This window comes from Paramormyrops kingsleyae, chromosome 8 (genome assembly GCF_048594095.1).
Source record: "Paramormyrops kingsleyae isolate MSU_618 chromosome 8, PKINGS_0.4, whole genome shotgun sequence".
Classification (NCBI taxonomy): Eukaryota; Metazoa; Chordata; class Actinopteri; order Osteoglossiformes; family Mormyridae; genus Paramormyrops; species Paramormyrops kingsleyae.
Window position 1 is genome coordinate 6870790 of NC_132804.1, and position 18129 is coordinate 6888918.

Consider the following 18129-nt stretch of genomic DNA (forward strand, 5'->3'; position numbering starts at 1 on the left):
TGGAAAAGATAGAAATTAATATATCCATCCATCCATCCATCATTCTAACTGCGTATCTTGGTCAGAGTAATGAAGGGCTTGGATTACATGTAGCACAGGACTTTCACCAAAGGTCCCTAAACCATTATGAAAAAAAACTATTTGAGGCATTCCCTCTGAAGCACATGATGGCAGTGATGTGGAGGAGGGGCGTGTGGTAGGAAGACGGGGGGGGGGGGGGGGGGGGGGGGGGGCTCCATGCAGAGCCAAGCCCCACAGGCAGACAACAGCTCGGCTGCGTAGGGAGACGCAGGCATGTGCCACAATGACCCCCTCGACGCACCGAAACCGGCATGCAGGGGAACAGCACGCAGCTGCACAGCAATCGCACAGCGCAGAGCAGATGATTCCAGATTCCACCGTCAGGACATTCCAATCCAACTGCCGCTCATTGGGCAAACATCCCAGATGGCCCATATCAAACCATATGGGCAGCTAACTCAGTCTTACGGGAAAACCTCTACAGCCACAAGCCTCTAAACTGTGTCAAGAGGAGACATAAGCTGTAGCCTTGTTGCAAACACACCATTTGCTATGAGGCTGCAGCTCAAATCTACTTTTGACACAGTTTATGCAGCCATCCGCAAAGCTGGATTTTTTTCATTAGCCAGATAACTTAAGCCAAAAGTAAGGATTGTCCAATAAGAATGTCACTTACCTGTCTCCCTGTTAGTTTTCACGTTTGGCTTAACGTTTGGCTTTTCACGTTTAGGTTAAGCAAACTGCCAGATCCTGCTTTGTGGAATAGCCCACTGGAATATAAATGTATCCAGTCCTCATTCTTCACTGTTGCTACGATGCAGTTGTCCATGCCTCATACGAAGTTTACTAACGAGAGGAGGCCCTTTGGCCCATCAAGCTCACTTGGGGAGAATTCAACTAATAGCTTAAAATTGTCAAAATCTTATCTAGCTGTGATTTAAAGGAACCCAGGGTTTTAGCTTGCACTACACTAACAGGGAGACTATTTCATACTCTAACTACATGCTGTGAGAAGAAGCACTTTCTCAAATCCAGTTTAAAATGTTCTCCTGCTAATTTCCACCTATAGCCACAAGCTCTTGTATTTGAACTAATAATGAACTAACAATTTGGTCAGACCTATTAGAATCTTATATACTGTACCTAGATCATGTCCCCCCTTAGCCTCATTTGCTTGAGGCTGAACAGATTCAGCTCAGCTAACCTCTCCTCATAAGACATTCCTCTGAGACCAAGAATCATTCATTCACATCGAACCTCTTCTAAGGCAACAATATCCTTTTTAAGGTAAGGTGACCAAATCTGCACTCAATATTCTAGTTGGGATCTTACCAAGGAATTGTATAATCTTACCATCACCTCCCTTGAGTTAAACTCCACACACTAAACATATAACTAAACATCCTATTGGCCTTCTTAATTGCTTCCCCACACTGGCGAGAGGGGGACATGGAAGCATCAACATACAAAGACCCCCTTTGTATCTCTGCCTCCACCTGTTAGGCGATGGGGGGGCATGCGTTGCCGTAGCTACTGCAGAGGTACTGAGAACGATCAGTGGGCTCAGACCAACACCAATCTGCCACTGCTAGCACTACAGGAAAATATTTTCAGCCCAGTGTGCGAAGCTCTTCAGTTAGAATAAAGGCTTCACTAGCTTACCTCATTCACTTTTGGCAACACATCTAAGGATGAAATCTGGGTCTTCTGGGGATGTATTCTGAATGCTTATTCTCCTATTCATCATAATAAATTGTTATGTGCTTCAATTCAAACTAAAAATGGAAAGCCTAACTAAAAAATGTTGCAATTCATCTTCCTTTTAAAATATGATGAAGATACTGAAAGACTTGCTCTTGATGGGGTGGCAAAAAAAGTCATGTGACACAGGGGTGAGGGGAAATTTAGGAATGGGAGAGGGGAAGGAAAAAAAGTGAAATTTAGGAATGGGAGAGGGGAATTTAAAAGCGTGTTTTGGGGTCGGGGAAAGGGTTCCAACAGCGCATGGGTTCCAGGATCAACATCTGGAAATGACTGCAACCTTATAGGGCTGCTGATAAGGCACAGGTATACAGACATCCATACCCCACATTACAGCTAAGCACTGATTTTCTAAACGAAGCTGAAACGAAAATTACAGTCAAAAGCAAAGGATGAAATATGATTCTCAGAGTTGTATGCACGTTTTATGAAGACAAAGTCAACCAAGTCTTGTTTTTTCGTTGAAAATTTTTAGAGTGGAGTAAAAGCAGAAGTCCAGAAATGGAGTGTATATCTCAGCTGGTTAGGATGTTAACAGCAATGTATACCTGGTCGTTAATGTGCAGATTAGTTACACTGTAATTCAATCTCCCATCCTGTATGTCAGTCATTAGTAAAACAGCAGTCAAGCAGCAGACAAAAAGAGTAAGTAGGTAAAATACATTTTAGCACAAGAAGGTTCTTTCACTGACAAAAGCAGTATGATTTGCAAAGGGACCCACTTTCTTTTGGATGTTCCAGATCATTCTGTAGATTTGAAGGGGCAAAAATCAGAAAAAACAGCCAAAGTTAGGGCAAGTAATAGGAGGTGGTGATATAAATCTCATCTATCTCTTTCCCTCGTGTTTCTCCAGTCAAGATATTCTTCAAATCCCTGCAGTATTGACTTATATTTTTCGAAATAAGGCTTACTGGGAACTGAAGTGTATTAGGGCCATCGGTTAGCACTTGTGTTTGAGAACTTATCATTTTGGGCTGTTTTCATTTGAGATCTGCTGATTGCTTTTTATTTTGTCAGAAGTAAAGAAATGCCACGCGCCAGCTACGGCCGTGAGCCGTGACGTTTCTTGGGGAGATTAGCACACACATCCACCTTCTCCTTTATGGAGAATGTCTCTCACATCAGCAACCAGACCGATCCCTCCATTTCTGACAAAGCAAACGACGGCTGGTTGTCTAAGCTACTTCAGCAGCGAGTCCTTAAATATAGTGAGTCTTTGGTCTGCACTGAATCTGCCAGCCTTCCTCCTTAACCATTGGGAACCTCGTGATTTGACTCCATGACAAGTCTGCCAGCACATCCCCACCAGCTGATCGGGCAAAGTCCTTCCGAATCAATGGCTGCAGCCAGACTGCTCTGACTCAATGAGTCATGTCAGGCCAGGTCAGAGGATCCCATCCAGTGATTAGCAGACCAATGACAGAGCTAACTGACTCTGACTCAGCAACTGAGGCTCAACAAAAGATCTACTCAGTCTGACTCAATTACTGTGGCTTTCAGGACATATTGTACCAATAAGGACACTCTCCACCCCCACGCCACCCCAGGCCAGCGCTGTTTAAAGGAATTTTATAATGTTACAGTCCACTGTTATTGGAGATATTATATGTGTGAACAGAAAGAGTGCAAACATCACTGTCATAATATTTACGAACATTTTAGCACCTCTTAATTTAAGAAGTCATTTGGTGGGTAAACAAGCAAGCATGTTCCGGGTTGTTTTTGATTGTTCCGCTTGCATTACTTCTGCAGGTTTATGACTAGTAGTTCCGGACAGTTAGGGAATCACCTTGAGGTTACAGCACCGCGGAGGCACGAGTGGCACAGACCCGTGAGCAGAGTGGCAGCAGACTGCTCCACGATGATGTGCTGAATCAATACGGAGACCACTCTACATCTCGCACAACTCTCTGGGGAAGGGGAAATGGGGGCAGCCAAAGTGGGGGGGGGGGGACTCGTGGTTGGGTGGGGTGAAGAACATGCCTGTGAATAATGATAGCAGACACAGGGAAGGAGAGGAAGCGAGCAGAGAGGGGACTTTTCGCGGTGAGATGCTGCGGAGATGTTTAATTTCTCAGAAGTGGAAGGAATGTAGGGCTGGTCGCCAGGGTTCAGCTTTTGAAACAGTGCTATAAGAAAAAACTGACAGGTTGTGATTTGTGAAGAATACCTTTGATATTTTATCTCCCCAATACCCTAACAGTGCTGTATGTCTTAAAATGGGTTCATAACAGCAATTTAGGGAGCCAGACCTTAATGCATTTCCTGCCTCCCAGCCCTGAATCAATCCAGATTTTTGCTGGATTGTTTTAAAATATCGGAAGAACTTCTGGTACAGATATTTTTCTGAATGTGCAAGTTGTTTTCTAGGTGACTCAGTAGCAATTATGGCGGAACAGACTGAAATAAAAACTAGGCCTGGGTATTGTCACAGATGCCCCGATTCGAATTTGATTCACAAACTAAAGATTAAACTAAATCTGATTCTATTCGATTCCAATTTGACACAATCCAATGGGAATGAGATATGAAGTACTGTATAGCAGCTGTACATATTTGGAGAGATGTTTAAAAAGCTCTAAATGGAACACGATTTGTGCTTTATCACTGGAAACAAATTGTGAACACCACTAAAGAATGATCAAAGGCTTGTAGATCAAAATAATTTTATTTGAGGAACATTTGGGTATAGTTCCATGAATATGATTGGGGTGAAAATAAAGCCCTGCTTGACTTGACTTGCATTCACGTGCTCAGAGTGCTCCATTACTATAACTGGCAGTGCACCAAGATGGCGGCACGAGGCAACTGCGCAGTATTATTGCAACCCCCCTATAGGTGACACAGAAAATAGTGCCACCTATACGATATGAAGATCGACACAAGTGAAATTCCGTGAAAATATTTTCAAAATCACAGGGGAAAAGGCATAAATTAACTAGACAGATCTTGGGATTCTGTGAATCAATACTGAATTGTCAAAACCAGGATTGCCATTAATCACAAAATCAATATTGTTTTTCTAATAAAAAACACTTGCTTGTGTTGTGACACTCTTACAACCTACAGACACAGTGACTGACGGGGCTGTGATACTCCTCAAATATTCCAGATCAGATTCCATCGCATCTGTCAAAATTTTTAGGGTGCAATGAATCTCACTGACATTCACTTTCCTGCTTGTTTTCTACTCTGTTTAAGTTCACTTTGCTACCCAGGCATTCAGGCGTTCCACCCCATCGCCGGGATTAAAATTCGGCCTTGGACACTGGGCTCCTCTGCAGCCCAACAGTAAGTTTCCCTGACCGATGGTTAGGGGGGCTGGGGGGGAGGCGTTCTTATAATTTCACCATTAAGGTGTTTACTCCTGATTCCTGCACAACAGAGGTCTCCTCTGATGTTAAGCTTCTTAGAGAGCTGTTTCAATCATCTTCCCTGGCTACACAACAGCATATAGAAGCAAAGTTGGCTGGGAGGAAACAAAAATGTGGACCTACTAGGGATCCCTCAGGACAGGCTGAGAGACACTGTCCTAAGAAAATCAGGAGAGATGCTGTTTCGTCAGGGATCAAAATAACTGATGAAAATGACTATCAACATAGGCTGCTGGGAATGTTGTAAACTTGGATTGAGGTTTTTGGCGACAAGCAAAGCAGAAATGTTCGAAAATGATTAGTTGGGTTCCAGATGACACAGGTTAAAAATGAGCCATTATGATAATTTGGCTGTGAGGGAAAAAGGTGATAAACACGAGGGTTTGGGCTGCAGGATGTGGGAGTCTCTGTGCTGCAGCAGAGATAGCTGTACCTAGCGAATGCTGCCTTTTCTGCACAAAGGCTGTGTGAATGGCAATTTCTTAAATAAACAAGAACATTCATGAGCTAAATTTAATAAATCTCTAGTACATTCTCTGAAGAATGGAAGCCCTGATCAACAGAGCAAACACTGTGCCATAGTTTGCCTTGCTTGACAAATTTTCAACCATACAACATATCCTGCGACTGTGTACCCAGGTTGTTCCAGATGGGGGGGGGGGATGGGGGGGTTAGGGTGACTCGTAACATCTTCATGTGCCGAAGGAGGAAACGGCTGCAATTATTCACAATCAATTTCTCCTTCCATCCAGCGTTTCTGTGCCGTCACTGGACAGCTGTCACATCTCGGAGCAAAATGTGAGTGACAGGAGAAACAAGGCTTCAAAACCCACGGTGGGCGGGACTGATATTAAGCTGTCACTCACTGTCTGCTTTCGACCAATAGCAAGTCAGTTCAATTGGTGATTGACAGCTGTAAAGACAATTGCCATAGACTCAAGGACCCAGTTTTTAACTGGGCATATTCAAGGCTGCCCAAATCAGATTAAAACACTTAACAATGCTAAATTATACTTTTTTTCTGCAGTATAGATAGCAAGTCGATATAAAGGAATACATTCACACAATAGGCAATTTAAAGATACCAGTTCCAGATACCAAGTGTTTTGGACTCTGAGGGAAAACCCATGAAAATACAGGGAAAAAACCCAAAAACCTGCAGGCATGAGGGTAGAGTGCTACCCACTTAGGTGCTCCTATGTGGGCGGGCCAGTGTGATACTATGCAGAAGCATGACTTGATTGGTGGAACTCTCAGCCAATCAAACAACTCCTAGTGTCAGTCAGGCTCAGGACAGAGCTGTCATTAAACCCCTAACACCTGCACATAGTTATGCCTGGAATGTGAGCTTGATAACATCACACCTGTCTGTTCAATTTCTGAAGGAATGTTTATTCAGTATTAGAAAATTACCCTGTTTTTAACTTCTGAATATGAATCTTCCACTGCAATCTGTGTTAATTCACCAGCTGGATCTCGCGACCCTCCTCAGACTCTGTCAAACTCCTTCTCCTTTCCTCTCCTGCATGTTCAGACGGAAGCAGCCGGATGCTGACGTCGCCCTTTCCTCATTCATCCCGCACCTTCTGCTGCCCTCTCACAGTCAGACATACTGAATTAAGCATAAGCAGCCATCGGATACACCGTCTATCCATATATAAACTTGTTCACTTGGGTCCCAAAACCAGCCAAACACTTCTATCTTATTTTACCAGCTCATACCTCCGGCTGCCATAATCTGATTGCTTTAAGAGGAGATGCCAGTACAGAGCTGGGCAGAGCTCCACGATGCAGGACCTCTCGCTTAGCCAGACAATTTGTTGGATTTAAGGTAATCTGGGCTAAATGGACTATATCTTTGTTCACGTACATTTAGCACGGACTACCTTAAATCTGACAAGTTATCTGGCTAACCAAGAAATGCCCATGGACTGGGCAAATTCATTTGATCATGTACCCATCTATCTAGCACAGGGGCACAGTAACCATAGTGCCTATCCCATAATGGTTAAGGCATAAGACAGTGGTCACTCTAGATGAAATTCCAGTTCGTGGCAGATCACTCCCAACACTGAAAACAATTTATGGACATTGATTTGCTTGATGTTTATCGGTGCACCAACATGAGGAGAACATGAAAATTCCACCAGGGATGGAAGCTGAGCTCACAAGCACTGGAGGTGTGAGGTGCGCCTGGGCTGCCCACTGCATCCTGCACCCAATAAATCTCAAACACTGCTGTCCGTCGTCACATCACTGGAGCAGCAACTGCAACTCACACCTTTCAAAACGCAAACTAATTAAACTGATAAAAAGGTTAGTACTGGAGACAGCATTAAGCAGTATATATTTTAATGGTAATGACTGTAATATTAATTAAATGCAATGTGTGGTAAACACTGACCAATTATTTTAATGTGAATGATTTAATGGCACTGATTTTATGAGACTAATTGCTATGTGCAGTATAGCGACTTGCACATCGCCTCCATGCAGTCAAAACAGCACCAGCTCTCTGCACTCCCGCCAATTATGGTGGATTTCGAAGCTTCATTTGCCCCATCGGTAACCAGGTACTGTAGTCTTTGACAGTTTTAGGACTGTATAATAATTTTGTCGCATCTCAAATCTGCCCTCTTTTTCTATTCGAAACGGAATTTTTCAGCCGGGCCCCTGCAGCCTGCTGTGTGTCCCCCAATAAAAACTAAATGTTCCTGCTGCAGAACAGAAAACGATGAGAAAACTGAAATTATAAAAAGTTTCTTCATTTAAGACATTTATGGCATGAAGGGTCTTGGTGGTATTCATCTCTAACCCTTTCCCACTTGAAGACTTTTTTATTGGGTTACCATCAGCTTCTCCCCTTAGATGTCTGCAAGGCACACAAAGCTTCATGGTAGGATTTTTATTGTGAGGTTTTTGTCTTACAGGGATATCGCTCGACCCTCATTTATTCTGACACACTCAAGCTCAGGCATAATCAAACGCACCCAGATACAACATAACAAATCCAGCTCTGCAAGTGGACGGCGGTTTACACATTCCCAGATTTAAAAGCCTGTAACACCGCTACCCCCCTGAGAGAAAAATCGAACGCCATGATTTTAAGCCGCGGGAAGGCAAATGCCAGCGGGGGGGGGGGGGGGGGGGAGCGAAACTATTTCAGAATCCAAGGATGCAGGCAAGGTTGAGCCGATCATGAAAACAGAGTTGACGTGACACCGCCCAGAATGAGCTCAGACCAAGCTACCCTCCAAGGCAGCACAGTGGATCGTGGGTAAGACGGTAAGGCTCCGCCAAGAGACTCGCAGAGCTCCGCGGCTAACTGGAGATAAACTGCTCAAGGCTTAACAGAAGATCTCTTACTTCACAAATCTGGCCCGAAGTAGTAAAAATTAGGCATTTCTGAAGAGGGGAAAAAAGCCAACGTAAAATCTCGTTGACACCAAGGCTACTGTGACAATAGTAGCACCAACATGTACTCTTTAAAACTCAGAGCATGCACTTCAAGTGACAGAGGAGTTAAGAACCGTACCCTTGAGCATTCCAGTTAAAGCGCCAAACTGGCATCCAGTTGAGAATTTCAGTTTTTTTTTCCTAGTAAGTGTTGTTTTGCACAAATCCTCCTCTGTCTCATTCCTCATATATTTATTTATTTTGTTTATTTAGCTTCATTTGTAAATCTGCGAGTGCATCTGGCAACCCTCGTTAGCCAGATGGACTTTTCCACACTTTGTCTTGGAAAACAGCAGAAATGGTCTCTGAACGTCAACGTACGCACGGCTCTCTCCACGTGGATCCTGTCCCGTGGCTGCATCAGACGTTCACTGGGTGATTATTTTGGGGGTGGGGGGGTCACAAGCCATCCTAACCCCCCATAGTGATCCCCCCCGAAGCATTAACATTAACACTGTCCATCAAAGTTTATTTTCATCAGGGTCGCCAGCTCTCACACATCTGCTGTGACACTCACATTTTCAGACTCACACGCTCCGGCAAGAAATCTATATTAATCTATTATAAACCTGAAACTATATATAGTTTTATGTAGTTTTATATATAAAGTTTTACATATAGTATATGAAGAGTTGGGGTACTTTGCAAACCCTACAGACTATTTACAGGGCAATAAAACTGTTACATACATGTAAATGCGTGTGCAGACTTGTCTCATATTGAAAATCTCACTTCAGCCCACTGACCAAAGTTGGCACCCCTGCATATCACTACTGTAAATGTATATCTGAATGTGAGTCACGCACAAGTTCTATTTAAAACGCGAGCCTGACAATACATTGATTTTAAGTCGTGTCGCTGATGGCAGTCTCTATGCCATGATATCGGTGTACCTTCCATAACCGAATACCCAGCGCAGGTGGTACACACACACATACAAAGGCGTTTTTGAAAACACAAAGTCATCTAAGTCATATGATTCTGGACTGCAGGAGGAAATTGGGGTAAATCCACACAAGAACACAGGTAACACGTAGATCCAGGGGTGACAATGGAATGCGAGAGGTGTGAGGTCACGGTCTGACCTAGCGGGCCACCATAATGCCCTTAGCCTCTAACATTCATATAATTCATGTTAAACCACCGCTAGTGTATGTCTCTGAATCAGGATATAGATACTATTTCTGTATCTTCTAACTTTGGTTTGACTGGACCAATTTGTTAAAATAAACTAGCTACTGGCAGTAGTCACCAGCAGTTTTTACCATCGGTATAACAATTAAATTACTGTAATATTGTTCCAGCAGAAACACAGGATGCTCACAGATGAATTTCGTCTGTTTCAGTGACATTTATTCTCATTTCTTTGGATTCTGATTATTATTTAAATTGGAGCAGGATCATATAAAATCTAGCAGCTGTTTTTAATACACTGCTGATAAAATCCCTCATCCCACATTCCCCCGCCTGCACTCACTCCATCCTTGGCTGAATCTGTCATGTCGCTCTGAGCCACGAGGCTGTTATGTGCAGATATCGATGTTACAGTCCTTGGTCAGCACACACCCTTCTCAGCCAGGGTTTACTGAGCTGAAATGGCTTTTGTGGGGAGACATATTCAATAATAATGGGCGGCAGGGAGGTGCGCAGTTATGGGAGGAGCGTGTACATGGGGGGGGGGGTATACATATATTATATTGTGGAGACCAGATTTCCCCACAACATGATAAAAACCTGTAACTTTTTACTTTGTGTGGATACACTTTCTCGCCCCCCCCCCCCCCCCACAAGGATACCCTCAATTTTTTTAAAAATCTGTGTCTGCAATCAAAAAACTAAAAATACCGTCTGCGGTCTCCTGCTTCCTGTCAAAACTGCGAGCGCCAGCAATCAGCTGAACGTTTGTTTCTAAGGCAACATTCCTCATCACAGGTCATGACTTCCATCAACCTCCATGGTACCCCCTCCTCAGCCCCAAAGCCTGTCTCTGGTTCTAAAGTCGAAACAGCTGCCTTTCGTTCCCCCCTCACTACCTGCTTTGGGGTATCTCCACTCCAGAACCCATCTCCACTCCAGAACCCCAGTCCCAGCCCCTCCTCCACCACCTCTGCATCATGTGCCTCTGCTCCCCCCCCCCCCCCTCGGAGCGGGTCTTATAGCGTTACATCACTCCTGTAAGTACAGATTAGCAGAGGCTAGAAGCTGAAGCTGAAATCCTGAAGCTTCCCGCATTCCAACCCCACAACAACTTCGGCCGGCCCACGTTATGTAATCTCTGTCTAAAATATTCATCGAGCCCTTCTGGATGAATACCTGTGTGCTGAGGAGACAGTTTTTCGTCAGTCCCTCCTCCCCCCGGCATCTCTCGCTTTTGACTGCACTCTGAGGGTTGGGGGAGGGTTCTGCTCAAACCCCGGCACTGAAGCACTTTGGGCTGGGAGGGAGTCACAGATAACAAACAGCACAGCTACAGCACAGCTCACTGGGCCAGATTTTTTGGGAATTGCTCGTTAAATAAGCCCATTAAGGTTCTGCCCTCTTGCCAGGGCTGAGGCTCGTATCTAGTGAGACAAAGTGGTGCTCAGCTTGGCACGGCTGGGCCCAGACGCGTCCTGCTGACTGGCAAATGATCCCCTCACCCTTAGCACTTGTAATTCAAGGTCCCCGAAAATGGAGGTGCTGCTATTTACTGCCTAATCTATACTTTTTCAGCTGTGGAGGGCTGCCAGAAGCTGCCCCCACATTTTTTCCATCATAAGGAAAATATTTATCCCCGAACGTCCATTAATCCGGCTTTTAGCGTGCAGTCCTGGCCCCGCCCACCCGGAACGCCGCCGTCTGCCACGCCGGGTGGTGATTTGCAGCCTTGCCGCAGGATGCCCATCCACCCTCCCACCCGAGCCTCCCCGTCGGCCGTGGCATAATGCATTATCGACACCCCGGGCCTTAGGCGCGGCGGAACACAGCGGCACCAGGCGGAACGTGCCGGAATGCTGATCGGGGGTGCCAATCGGCGCTCCTGCCCGGACTTCAAACTGGAGATAATTGCCAGCAGACAGGGTGGGTTGGTGGGGGGGGGGGGGGAGCAGGGGGTTTTCGTCTGGATAATAAAAAGGAGAAACGCAGGCTTTGGAGATGAGAGATCACTGGAGCTGAACGGAATATCTGCAGAACAGCCGCTTCTGTGGTCTGATGGGGAGACGCCCGGCATCAGCCCGCGGGCGTGGGGGGGCACTGAAGCCCTGGGGGGGGGTGCAGACAAAGGCCACCCCGCTGGTCCAGAATCTGCAGGATTGTGATGGACCTGCTCACCTCACCCATCACATTGTGGGTTTGATGCTGGCCAGATGATTCCCATGCAGCAGCTACCATTTGCATTTTAAAGGGAAGCACCCTGTCATCATCTGGTGTCCCCTGCCTCGTACTGTGACCTTCCTGGGGGAGTCTGCAGCTTCACCGTGGCCCTGCACTGGATAAGCGGCCACGGAAGATGGATGGATGGTAAACGTTATACATTTGTCAGTTTTTTAAACATAGCACCATGAAGAAAACAGTAAATAGGTAAATAGGATATAATTCTTTGCCCTACATGCCATTGCATTAAAACATTCACCTTTTTATTATTCAGTATATAGCCTGACTACCGCCTCCTGCTGTTATAAGACGCACTGCTCCAACGTGCCCTGAATGCCCTCCAGGTTTCTCTGTGCCATATGGCTGGCAGTCGAGGGCCCAAACCGTGGCGCTGTGGGGTCCATCGGACCTGGAAAAGTGGGCCCAAAAGCAACTAACCCACAGTCAGAGGCGGAAATCCTTAGTGGGGCAGTAAAGGTTTCTCCCAGTGCCCATTATGGGGACCGTGTGTATACTGTCATGTGGCCCAATCTGGGCAAAGTCGCCTTAGGACCACCTAGGGAGGGGCTAGAACTGCCCCCTCTGTCCACAGGTACCCAAAATTAGCTTTTTTTTATAGAATGAAGAACATTTGGTATCTTTAACTTGATCAGGATCTTACATTAAAACCTACCGTGTGTAACTTGCATGTTAAATAATGTCTCATATTATCATATTGTTTGAATAAAGTTTCCAATTTTTGTATTTGACATTTCCTTGCCCATTCAGGACCCCCTATTCGAGCACCGTCTTCCTTGGTATCTTTCCGTCCCACTGCTCACTGCGACATGAACTGCTGCATTGTTTCACTCCCCTCTGATTGGTTAGTTGCACGATCATGCAGGTAGACCTTCAGCCCTTACGGCACTCCGTGCATGCCCCCCCCCCCCCCTCCACCGTCCCCATTCACCAGGTATTCAAGAGTCACCAGCAGAGTCAACAGCCCACCATGGGAGGGGCAGCTAAGCAAAAAGCGGAAGGGCGACGGGCCAAACAGCCGGACGCTTTCAACATGGATTCTGGCACCGCCGTCCTCAGCACAAGCCACAAATACACCCTGAAATACCGGCACGGCTTCCAGAACGCGAGAGGGGCCACATCTCTGGGAAGACCTTAATAAAGGAATGATTATGCACTGGACCCAGATGAAAGAATGATCATGCATGGTACTAAAATCGTGCTAAAGCTGAGGTAATACAGATCATTTCTGTGTAGTCTGTATTTCAGAGGGCATAGGAGAGCCACTGAGCCACAAGGCAAGAGATGTGGAAGCAGAAATGAACTCGTGGGAGTTTTACTTATACAAAAATGTTCTGAGGGCAGAATGAAAGACCTAGACATCTTAGGGACCAAGACATCTTATTGGATGGTCCCGCCTCCTCTAGTTGCTTAGACCAGGGGTGGCCAATCTTATCCGCAAAGGGCCGATGTGTGTGTGGGTTTTTGCTGCAGCTCCCTAATTGTATTACTAATTAGTGGACTGATTGGCTGAGGAGTCCTCACACCTGGGTTTGAACAGCTGACCTAAAGGTTACCCTAAAACCTGCACACATACCGGCCCTTTGAGGATTAGATTGGCCACCGCTGGCTTAGACCCATTTTCTCTACAATCTGATTGGTTATCTCTCTGAACCGATCATTTTTCATTCCCCCATTCCATTTTCGTATAAGTAAAATGAGCCAAAAATTACCAAGGGATTTTGAGCTAACCTATCTACTCATAAAGCAGTTAGTAAATGCTAACAAAAACACTAACAAAGGAGGATTTTCTTTCATGTCTACAGCACATCACTACTATAGCATGACTATTTGTGGGTTTCGTGTATATTTGTTGTAGCAGTGGGTCATTTAGCAACTCATTTTTGTACTTCCTTGATACGTAAATGGACCAATTATTGTTTTTTTTTTAAACCGTCAGATTTTGGTATTACTGAAATGATACACACTCAAAACATCAGAAATTAAGCGATGCCTGTTACACTGCTTGCTGCAATAGATTTTTCTTGCTCACACGCGTTTGAGAATAATTTCCTGAAACAGGGTTTAGTAGAGTCTCACAAGGTACACAAAACGCACTGATTTAGGGGGAACAGAAGCTGTATAAATGAATATATCACAGCATTCAAAGACCTATGCCTGTTTCGTGCAGATCTGCAGTACAGTATAGGAAGATGAGAAACGTGTTTTTATTTGATTTCAGCATCTTATCTAGGACCTTATACAGAACCGGGGGCACATTCTCGTAGTCAAAGCCCCCCTGGGCTATTTGAGTCAGACGCCCCTGTATGATTTTGCCGATAAAGGGTTGACTGGGGGCCCTTTTTGAGACCCCTGCAGAGCACATCTACAGTGAGGATTTACTCCTAAGGGGGCGGTGAGCGACGTAGCACCGCGTCCTGAGCCGCCAGGCCCGGTCTACGTGGGGAACCGGTACCGCGTCCTGAGCCGCCAGGCCCGGTGTACGCGGGGAACCGGCACCCCGTCCTGAGCCGCCAGGCCCGGTCTACGCGGGGAACCGGCACCCCGTCCTGAGCCGCCAGGCCCGGTCTACGCGGGGAACCGGCACCGCGCCCTGAGCCGCCAGGCCCGGTCTACGCGGGGAACCGGCACCGCGCCCTGAGCAGCCAGGCCCGGTCTACGCGGGGAACCGGCACCGTGTCCTGAGCCGCCAGGCCCGGTGTACGCGGGGAACCGGTACCGCGTGCTGAGCAGCCAGGCCCGGTGTACGCGGGGAACCGGCACCGCGTCCTGAGCAGCCAGGCCCGGTCTACGCGGGGAACCGGCACCGCGTCCTGAGCAGCCAGGCCCGGTCTACGCGGGGAACCGGCACCGCGTCCTGAGCCGCCAGGCCCGGTCTACGCGGGGAACCGGCACCGCGTCCTGAGCAGCCAGGCCCGGTCTACGCGGGGAACCGGCACCGCGTCCTGAGCCGCCAGGCCCGGTCTACGCGGGGAACCGGCACCGCGCCCTGAGCCGCCAGGCCCGGTCTACGTGGGGAACCGGCACCGCGTCCTGAGCCGCCAGGCCCGGTCTACGCGGGGAACCGGCACCGCGTCCTGAGCCGCCAGGCCCGGTCTACGCGGGGAACCAACATCATCCCAAGCAAATCAGGCAGACATCTGAAGTTTTACAAACGTTATCACTGGCATCATAAAAGTTTAGTTAAAAGTATTAAGTAAAATAGCATATTATTTAATATTCTTGAAATCAATGAGGCTGTTAGGAAATGCTTTTTTCAGTTGCAGAATCACAAATTCCTTTAAATTTCGTTTTAAATGGTAGAGGTTTGACAATTAGACACTGATAAATGATATATTTTTTATTTTGCTGTTGCAATATGAAAAAAATTCTTTATATTGTGCACTGCCATGATATGTATAAATTTAATGGCTGAAAGGTACTAAAAAATACCTAATTTTCTTCTCCTTCACAACACAGAACAGAAAAATAACAACATGAGAGGCAAACAGGAAAATGTTCTGCACGTGCAAATGTAAATGCACGTGTGAATGTAAATGCACGTGTAAATGTAAATGCACGTGCAATTGCAAATGCACGTGTAAAGGAATAAGCATAAAAATCCAAGTTACCATGAGCTAAATTAAGTGAACCCAAAAGGTCTTTTGCTGGTTTAACATAAATATCAAGGCAGTTCACCTTCAGTTGGTCAGTTCATTAAATTTTCAAGTACGCACTGTTGACATAATAATAAAATGTATATTTTGGTAATGCTTGTTCACCGGTGCATTATAATTCTATCCTTTGTCCAAGGGCTGAAGGCTTTACAGTGTATAAGACAGCAGTGAAGGTGCAGAAAGGCGGCACAGGCAAATGGTGCTTGATTTTCATATTTCGTGTTTACAAAGCCGCCCCAACCCCAAGACACCATTAAGATCCCAGCTCAGTTTGACATCGCGGCCACAGGGGGACACCAGCGCCGCAAACACAATCCTCAGCAGGATTTTCCCGCATGAGTTATTTCTCATGTGACCTGTGCGGCCTGCTGCCTTCGTGACACATCTCCCGCACAGACTCACCGCCCGCCATTCCCTCTACAGACTCTGGGGGCGCCAGCATTCACCTCTCTGCCTCCAGCTAAACCTTACAATCTTAATGGAGATCAAATTGCGAACCCTTCATCATCCACCACGGGATGGGCTTTTCACACATTATATTAAATGTGCGAAGAATATTTCTTTCTTACTATATATATGTAGAATCGCTTGAATATTACTTAAAACCTGCTGTTTCCAAGAAAATCATACGTTATTCCAGTTTACGACTACCCAGAATTCAGTGCATCAATGATTTCAATTAACCAACTATAAATAATTAAAACATAATAATCTGAGCAATAATTTGAGCAAAATTTTACTTAGAATGGCCATAAAAAAACACTTTATGACATCGCCGCTTAATGGAAATCAATATTTTAACCATCGCCGACCACATCCAGATATGAGTTTTTAGTTGACTGTTGAAGTGTCTCACAAAGTGATGTTACCCGGAGGTGGTTAGTACAGGTGCAGAGGGTAAAGGTCATAACGGGTGGGTAGATCAGGTCCAGAGGGTAAAGGTCCAGACTAAGATTTTGTTTCAACCAAGCAGCTATAAATAGTCACCGACGCAGAGGATTCAACTGGGTGGTTGAAACAAAATCTTAGTCTGGACTTTTATTCTCTGGACCTGATCTACCCACCTGTGATGCCCAATAAATAAATAAGAAATAATAATGTGCGATCGAAGACCTGGTCTGAGTCGGCCTGTCGTGTGAGGGCAGGCCGAGGAGAAGGGCAAGCACGGGTACCTTGAAGAGCCGCAGGATGTTGGCCACCATGATGGAGACGGAGCTGGCGGAGGCTCCGATGACGCCCACCACGCGCTCGGGCTTGGCGATGATGGGCGGGCCGCCGCCCAGGCACTTCACGTCGGTGCCGTCCCTCTCGATGAGCGCCTGCACGAAGGTGAGCGACTGCTCCAGGGCGTGCGTGTCGCGCGAGCACGTGTCCAGGATGCGGGCGCCCAGCGTGATGTTGGGCAGCAGGGCGTTGTCGTTGTTGATGCGGTCCAGCGCGAACAGCATGGCCTCCAGCCGGTGAATGCCCTTCTCCTTCTTCAGCTCGCCGCACGCCTTGCCACCGGCTCCGCGCGCGTGCACCGGGAAAAGCCCCCCCAGCGAAATGTCGCCGTCGATGCGGATGGAGTTCAGGTGCGTGTGCCCGGGGCCTTTAGCTTTTCCCGCCAACGCGTCCGACAGCAAGCAGAGAGCCAGCAGGGCGAGGCCCGGCCCCGTGCCCAGCCCCCACGAGCGACACATGGCGGCCACCACCCGACTCACATCCAACTTTTAATCCTTTTTAGCCGGGAAGGAAAGGGGAGGGGAATAAAAACTGTCTGATGTGTTAATTTCAGAGTTTCTCAGAAGAACAAAGACTGCCGTATTCCTCCCGCATGCTCTGATATGAAACACGCGCGTTAAAATTTGAATGACTTTCTTTTTCCTTCTGTCTTCTTCTTCCTCTTGGTAAATTCACTCACTCCTCTGTGCCCCCCCCAGCTCTCGGAACATGGGCCACCCCCCACTGCCGCCGCCTCGCTGCCGAGCCGGGGCCCCGTTCCCTGATTGGCTGTCCGGGAAGCATCAAAGGCAGATGAACGAGTGACTTTGTTTTGTTTTATTGTTTTGTTTTTTTTTCGCTCCCCCTCACTTGGGAAGATGACAGCAGCTCCTGCTGGTCCCCGAGTTCCCTCTGAGGGAGGAGGACAGGAAGGGCGACACGTGGAAAAACCGCTCCTGAAAGATAAAAAGAAAGTCTGATCAGCAAAGGGAAAGTGAGATAAAGCGTTTCACACCGTTTCACCCCCCGGCTCCCCAGCGTGGTCCTTCGCGGGACGTAACCGTCGACTGCCGCGCGTCTCCTAGCGACGACGAGATTTTAAAAGTCTGCGATTTAGCCAGTATGACGTTATACGGTGATGCAACGCCTCTACTGCCGGGTTCCGGCTGCCCCTGAGCCCGCGGGTGATGTGGGCACGCTGCTGTCTCATGCCTGGGCAGATCCGCAGACAGCATGGGGCCCTATGGGGGCAGGAACATCAACATAAACCCAGGATAATGCCATA

The 18129-nt window shown here is 46.9% G+C and overlaps 1 protein-coding gene across 2 annotated transcripts in view; it reads right to left on the reverse strand.

Annotated features, from left to right (window-relative positions):
• LOC111855051 (metabotropic glutamate receptor 4-like) overlaps nt 1-18129 on the reverse strand; it is a 253692-nt gene that overhangs the window by 197756 nt on the left and 37807 nt on the right. For both annotated transcript variants that reach the window (XM_023833665.2, XM_023833666.2), the window contains exon 2: nt 16814-17800. In XM_023833665.2, the coding sequence (XP_023689433.2) occupies nt 16814-17323 (510 nt within the window). In that variant the 5' untranslated portion in view covers nt 17324-17800. The remainder of the gene's footprint in view (nt 1-16813; nt 17801-18129) is intronic.